The 7840-nt window shown below is 51.0% G+C and overlaps 1 protein-coding gene across 1 annotated transcript in view; it reads left to right on the plus strand.

The window, feature by feature from the left end:
* The first annotated feature begins 3157 nt into the window (after positions 1-3157).
* Positions 3158-7840, plus strand: part of galnt9 (polypeptide N-acetylgalactosaminyltransferase 9) — a 92128-nt gene continuing 87445 nt past the window's right edge. The window contains exon 1 of the mRNA XM_086207521.1: positions 3158-4372. Within this exon, the coding sequence (XP_086063647.1) occupies positions 4132-4372 (241 nt within the window). The 5' untranslated portion in view covers positions 3158-4131. The remainder of the gene's footprint in view (positions 4373-7840) is intronic.

Genomic DNA, 7840 nt, shown 5'->3' on the forward strand with positions numbered 1-7840 from the left:
CTGCTCTGTGACTCCAGAATGCAAAAGAGCCAGCAACATATATTCAGCCTGAAGCTGAAAACTAAAACTCTCGTTCACAGCAGCGCCGAAGCAGAAGTGTGGGCAAGTGAGCATAAAGCGTGATTGTACCTGATGAAGCCTCGGACAGCACCAGCCTCCGTTAGCTTCAAGCTAAACATACATGGCTCTTTGTGATGAAGTGAAGTGATGATGGAGAGAAAGCATCACATTGTGTACTACTTTCAATGGACAGGACAAAAGTGAACTTCAGTTCCCTTGTCTGTCTAGACTGGCCAGTGCAATTTGGACAGCTGCATATAAACCGGATTATTTCTGGAAGATTCCCTTTTCTGTTGCCGGGTAAACAGCTTAGTTGGAACATTGTCATTTCCTCAATAAGTGCAACAACTGAAACAATCTTGGAATATTGAGTGCATGTAAGCCACGCAAGCACACGCGACAGTGAATCAGCTGGATGTTTCTGGAGATAATAGACAGGGATGCTCGCCCGCTCCCGTCTCTGCTTCATTAATAGAGTCAAGATGCGGCCACTTGAGGAAAAACACTTAGCATCTTTGATGGTGACGCCTCTCAGCGATGCTTTGTGTATCGCCGCAGTCGCCCGCCAAGGTCAAGGAGCACATTGTGTGTTAATGAGGCCTCGGCTCTGATCAGCATTCAGCGTCTGCTCGCTGTGTCGTACAAAACCCAAAAACATGTCAAGCTTTGCCCGGAGCAGAACACCATATATTCCAGTCGGCAGGGTTATTATTCTAATTTAGTTAAGGCATTAGGCAAACCAACAGCTCCTGCAGCAGCGCAGTGGGGAGAAGTGGCTGGAGGTGGAATGTGGATGAGCTAAGTTAAGGCAGACAGAACTGGGGCTTAGCTGTTAGCCTCAGGGTCAAAGTGATAATGTATGAACTTCGCTCTGCATGGCAGGCGAGCAGACAGCACTAAATTAGTGACCAACCAGTGTCTTGGAGTGGCTGCTTCATTCCGACAGCGACGCAGCAAGTCTGCGTGCCAGCTGATCAGGACAAACACGGATTATTTGCTCGGCTACATCAGGATTCCTGTTCCTGCTACACCACATTTGTCAGATGCTGCGGGTTTTTCATCCACGATGGTCACGCTGACCTTGATGTAGCTTGTAGTGAATTAGTGTATTGTGTTTATGCCAAAACGTTATGAACATCAGGCACTCTGAATGCAAATGCAGGACACCGTTTTCTCTGTGGAAAAAACACAACCTTGAGTGTTTTTGATGAAAGTCGCGCCCGTCGATGGGATTAATAATGTGGTTGGTTTAGAAGAATGAGCAGGAACTGTTGATGATGTGAGTTTCTCCTCTTTTGCGCCACGCAGAATACAAAATACTTGCCTTCGTCAAAGGTCCTGTCCTGAAACTCTGACACCGCCTCACTCCTGAGTTCTGTTCTGTCAGGGACATGCAGGGAAACTGCAACTGGAGGAAATGCTGAAGAAACACACGTCACTAAACGCAGGAAAAGGACTTCTGATGGCTCAGTCTGCTGACTGAGTGTGTGTGTGTGTGTGTGTGCACGCGCGTGTGTGTGTGTATGCGCATGCGTGTGTGTGTGTGCGCCCGCGTGTGTGTGTATGCGCGTGCGTGTGTGTGTGTGTGTGTGTGTGTGTGTGTAAAGGCTGTTGACTTCTGGCTGTCCTTGCCTGAACATGTTGAGGCTGCCAAGCCCAGCGAGGAGCATCTTCATGGGATCAGAGCAGCATCAGAACCCCTGGAACACAGAAAACTGAACGGCCCCAAACACAAGCCTTAATAGTCTATAGTGGGTAACCCCCCCCCCCCCCCAGCAACAGTATTTAATGCATGATCGAGTATAGTACACATATGTAGCACACACCACTGCCCCCCAGCCTGTCTGTGGTGCTCCTCCAGGGTTGTGTTATTCCCTATGAAAGCAGCTCATGTGCTCTGTCTGTTCTCTGTTGCTTCCTTGTTGAGTTCTCAGGTTCTCTGTACGACTCCACTCACTCATTCTGCTGTTGGAAGAAATTGTGCTGATGTGTCCTGGGGTCGGGGTCCACAGCAGTGCGGTTCTATTCAGCCAGTTCTATTCAGCCGGTTCTATTCAGCCGGTTCTGTTCAGCTGGTTCTGTTCAGCTGGTTCAGTTCAGCCGGTTCTGTTCAGCTGGTTCAGTTCAGCCGGTTCTGTTCAGCTGGTTCTGTTCAGCCGGTTCAGTTCAGCCGGCGTCCTCTGCTGAACGTGATCAAGTGGCTCACGTAGACTCGCTGAGTGAGATGACCAAGGTGCTGGCAGTGACCCAGGTTAATGTGGTCGAGACACTTGAGTGCCAGTGTGTGCTTTGGGGGGGGGGGGGGGCACCCTGTCCTCTCCATCCTGTCGGCTTCAGCAGGCCTCAACTCAAACCAGCACCTCTGGTGGAGGCTCCAGTGCAGAGTCACTCATCTCAAAGAGCTGGAAGACGCAAGGCCAGCAGGCCAGAATAGAGAAGCAGGACCATCATGGTGCTGGTCCGGGTTCCTGGTTCCATTTCACTGCCTTGAAGATAGTTTTGACTCACACGACTGCTGGCAGTGAAATATATGAAGCTCTCAATGCTCTCCAGCAACTCATCACGCACCACTTCCTTCTAACTCTGCATCTAAAGGAATAAAAATCTTTTCCTCAGACGACCAAATGGAGTTCATCCTGGAGTTTTTTCAGGCTGTGATAGTCGTGCTGGTGCCAGATGTCCCCTGAAGAGACCTCTAAAACTTTTACAGTAACAGTCTGATCAGAGCGAAGCAGCAAACAAACCAAAGAGTTTCTGTCTGAGATCCTCTGGTGGGTGTGAAGTGGGATCAAAGTGCTCCGGGCAGCGTGTCTGCTTTTGCTTAATCAAATAAAAGTAACTGAGACTGCAAATCTGCTACGTGACTCGCTTGGGCCGAAACTCATCTGCTCTGAGATGAGGAGCTGCTAGGGTTACAACCACTGCATGTCCGGCCTCCAGGACGCTGGTGGTTCCTGCGTCTGGGGCTGAGGAGGACCTGCTGCCTCCAGCAGTCAGCGCCGTTCCCTGCCTGTAATTCCTGACATGATGAGATTATAATCTGCACCCTGAAGCTGTAACAAACACGTGGGGCAGCAAAGCTGCCGATGGAAGCGCGAGGAGCAAAACATGCACAGGAAAAAAAATTAAAACTGGCAATTCTAAACTGCTACACACTCGCGCGCGCGCGCACACACACACACACACACAAGCGTGTGTTTACTTCCGTGTTCTGTCCTCATGCTTGCATATGTCGCCTCGGTTCGGGGAGGTGAGCCGGGATCTCTGGCCCAGCCATCACGGATCAAACAGCGAGATGTGTTAACGCTCTTTCACAGCTCGGTAACCACCGGGAGAGGCGGCTGCTCCACCGAGTGGAAGCATCCCCCCCGTTATCCAGCTCCTGAATATTCATGATTGTGCCTGTGAACGTCAGGACGCAGCGGCGGCGGCGGCGGCGGCAGCGGCTTTTCTTCCTCCCCGGCAGAGAGCAGCGGAGCGGCGGGGAGGAGAGACGGAGCAGCGCGTCAGAGCTCGGCTGCATCTCTCCCAGCGACACCGAGCACCGTTTGCCAACATTCAAGGGCGAATCAGCCCTCAACTCAACCTGTCACAGGCGGGGGGAGGAACCCGTGAAGCATGCACGTATTTCCTGGGCTGATCGGGTTTGCAGGGACCAGAGCGTCTTTGAGAGGCGCCGCAGCAGAGCGCCCATAGCAGCCGCGGTGCTTCGCCGCAAGCGCTGATTGCAGCGTCTCTAGTAAAATGGACGAGACACATCGCGGCTAAAGGAAGCTGCGACTCGCAGAGGACGTGCTGGGATGATGGACGCCTTCCCGGTGTGTCGCTGAGGCGGCGGTGGAGCGCAAGGAGCCCGAGAGCAGCACCGCAGCGGCGCCGGCGACCTTCCCCACCTTCAGCTTCCATGTGACGGCGGCGATGCCCCGCAGCCTCTTCCTGCGCTGTCCGCGGTGCTGAACCGTACTCCTCCGCGAACCCCCCCCCCCCCCCCCCCCCCCAAGTCGGTCGTCAAAGCGGGGGTCACCACTCACGGGCAGCGGGGCTTGACGGCCACACACTACCCTCACTTTCATGGCTGTGGCACGCAAAATCAAAACTTTGCTGACCGTCAACATCCTTGTGTTCGTGGGGATCATCCTGTTCTCGGTCTACTGCAGGATCCAGGACCGCTCCGAGGAACTGGTCCAGGTAGGACGCCTGTCGGACCAGAGGCTGCGAGCCAGGAGCGGCAAAGCGCCCAGCGTGGTGGACAGACAGTCGATCCTGCAGCGGCTGGAGCGGCTGGAGGATGTGGTCTACAACCAGCTGAACGGTAGGGAGTCTGGCACGGTTGCATTTGTTTTCCAAAATAAAAGCACTGAGCCCTGGTGTCCTGGTCTGGGATCAGACTGGTCGATGCAGCTCCTGGCCATTGAACACTGAGCCTGATAGTTAGGAGTTAATGAAGCAGGCTGATGTATTCCAGTGCAATAGTTGTGTTGACAGACTTTACTGGCCATCAGGCGGTGACATCACCCCCCAACACATGAAGGACTTGATGGAAACTGGTGCTGTAAGTGGACCAGAGGGAGTCTGAGCCCCGGCGGCAGCTCCTGCCATTTCACCTAAATCTGATATGTTGCACCACTGATGCAACATATCAGATATAATAAGATGTCTGGGTTTGGAGGGAGGGTCTCATGTCTCTACAGCCAGACTTACGCTTTCTTATGTGGCCTTTACAGTCAGACCTGGCCTCCCAGCAGAGCAGCAGGCTGGGGAGCACAGTTCCAGTCACACTCTTGTTCCCGGTCCTTTTCCTGACACTCAGACATCCATACATTTAATGCTTCCTCATCAATGTATATTGTGTGCAACTTGTGTAAGCTGTGGTCAGGAGAGTGAGCGCAGCAGATGATAGACTCAACGGAACAGCAGATACTGTGAGGTGCTTGACACTTCAGGTTCTCACTGAGTCATGAACATGTGGTCGCTGTAGAGGAGGAACCCGAATGACTGCATGCTGTTTACTCACAGGATATGAAGGCTGACTAAAACTCTCTCACACTCACTGCACCTTCTCACACTCATACGTAGCTGCTGTAGTGCCCATAGACTGAGGGGACGCGGGTTGTGTGACATCACCAAACCACCCTGACAAAACTCTGACTTTGATCTCAGGGCCCTAACTTTAATCTCTGGCTTTAATGTCTGAATTCTGACTTTGATCAGACTTTTGTGCCCATCTGATCGCTGATAATGTCACAGAGCTTCAAGACTGACTCTCAGCTCAGTCATTCTCATCCTGGAGCCCAGAGCCTTAAACTCAGCCGGCTCTTCCCGGCTGTGCCAGTGGTCCCCCTGCCGAAGCTGACGGCGATCGGATGAACGGTTGCTGACATAATCAAGTTAACGTCACCTCAGTCATTCGGCTGTCATCTGAGACCCGAGACCTTCAGACCCGGACACTTGAGCCTGGCACTGTGCCTCCTCGTGGCACCAGCAATGCACATGTGGACCATTGTTAGGTTTATTAAGTCCAAGACAGCATGACTTCCTTCGGTCCAAAGCCAAATCATGAGGAAAGGTGACAGTTTGGTTTTTATAAACCGTGGGAACGCAGGAACAGCTTTGGAGGTGCAAGCGATTGATGTCTGAGCCACCAGGAGAGTTAGGATCTGACACTCCTGAGACGTCAGCCCTAAATTACAGCTACGCCGTGTGTGTGTGAGTGTGTGTGTGCGCGTGTCTGTGAATGTGTGTGAGCTTGTGCATGTGTGTGTGTGAGCTTGTGTGAGTTTGTGTGTGTGCATGTGTGTGTGTGAGCTTGTGTGTGTGCGTGTGAGCTTGTGCATGTGTGTGTGTGAGCTTGTGTGAGTTTGTGTGTGTGCATGTGTGTGTGTGAGCTTGTGTGTGTGCGTGTGAGCTTGTGCATGTGTGTGTGAGCTTGTGTGTGTGAGTTTGTGTGTGTGTGAGCTTGTGTGAGTTTGTGTGTGTGCATGTGTGTGTGTGTGCATGTGTGTGTGTGAGCTTGTGTGTGTGAGCTTGTGTGTGTGAGTTTGTGTGTGTGTGAGCTTGTGTGTGTGCGCATGTGTGTGCGCGTGTGTTTGCATGTGTGTGAGGAGGCAGTGTTGTTGTATTTCATGTTGGTCGCCAGCAGAGGTCACAGATGTTATAACAGCCCTGTCGTTGGGGTTCTGCAAGTCAAACTTGATGAAGAAGAAAATGTAAAATCTGGGAAAATTCATCTTCTGTAGATGTGCGGATGAATGCAGCTTCCCGACACCCAGCGGTTCTGCAGCGATGTGAGGGTCATTCTGTCATTTTGAGTTATGTTTGATATCTGGCATCCAGAGAAAAGACATTGCGTCTCCAAAAGAACAATGGCCGCCTGTAGCCGTGCAGAACCTGCGACTGAGACTGAGGGCCAGAAACACAGCTGCTAAAGCGCTTCAGGAGCGAGACTGTGAAATGGTATTATTGTAGCGCTGGAGATGTTCAATGAGGCTGCGCAGTTATTCCAAATTTTATCAAAATCCTGACACGGCCTTCTGCAGTTTCCAAATCAAAGCGGAGCACAATAAGTATTAAAGGCTAATTATGTGTCAAAATGCCACTTACAATAAAAATCATGGCACAATCATTTTAATGGAATTCTCAATTAAAAAAGATTAATGGTCTAAAAAATTATTTTTCCCTCTTATATTGCAAATCTGATCGCAACTGCAACATCAGTCAAACAGACTCCAGCCAGCTGGACAGATTCTTTCCATGTCGTTTACGTTTGCGTGGCGTCCACACCAGAGCCGCTCGCTGCGACTTATTTGTTGAATGTTCCTTAAAATCCGATCAGCTTCATAATCTGTTGTCAACTGTGTGTGCAGCAGAGTTGAGTTACTGCTTTGACCTGCAGAGCAGCGGTGGACGATCAACTGGGGAGCAGCAGGCCGCTGCCGCCCTCCACTTCACGAGGACCCTGCCAGAGTCAAGCCGCCGCCGAATACACACGCATTCAGTCAGAATGTCATTCCATGTCAGGCTGTTGCACTGAATTTATAATTGAGTTTCACACAGCAAATTAATTAATTTTTGAATTGATAAATCAGGCAAATGAATTTTGGTAAATCAGGTGTGCGACAGAAACATCAACAGTTTATATTTGCCACTCAGAAACCAAGTCAACAGGCACGAATCTGCGCCATCTAAAGATGAAAAACAATGACGACGCACCCGTGATTTTCCTGGAGCTGTTCAACAGCATACTTAATCATGTGCTCCTGTCGCAGGTCGCTACCGAAACCATGCACACACCACAAATATTCTGCGGCTGCTGGGGATTGCTGTGGTGAGAGCAGGACAGTAACCATTGCCGTGTCCGGCAGCCATATGAAATAATTGCCCTCTGTTGTTTACTGCCTACCAACGGCTTGCCATGGAGATGCAGCACACCAATTAGATTTGGAGGACATAAATAAGTCAGAGAACTTCTTCTTTTATGGTTGTGGTGGAGGTTTAGTGCAGTCCCAACAAGAAAGCAACAGTCAACAATTATCAGGAGCATCCTGCTCAGGGAGGAGCAACACGAGGGTTATCAGCAGCAGCACGGCGCTGCGGTGGATGCCACCGTCGTCGGCTAATCAGATGAGAGGGTTTTAAGCTTGTTAACAAGCTTATGAAGCGCTGTCTGACCTTAAGTACTGCATTAAAACCAGTAAATATCTCCTCGCCGTACTAGAAGCCCTTTAACTGGCCCGTACAAATACTGCACACAAACAAGCCAACCCGTCAGTGCAGGGCGACC

This window comes from Aulostomus chinensis, chromosome 6 (assembly GCF_037954235.1).
Source record: "Aulostomus chinensis isolate RoL2024-O1b breed Wild chromosome 6, RoL_Achi_v1.0, whole genome shotgun sequence".
Lineage (NCBI taxonomy): Eukaryota > Metazoa > Chordata > Actinopteri > Syngnathiformes > Aulostomidae > Aulostomus > Aulostomus chinensis.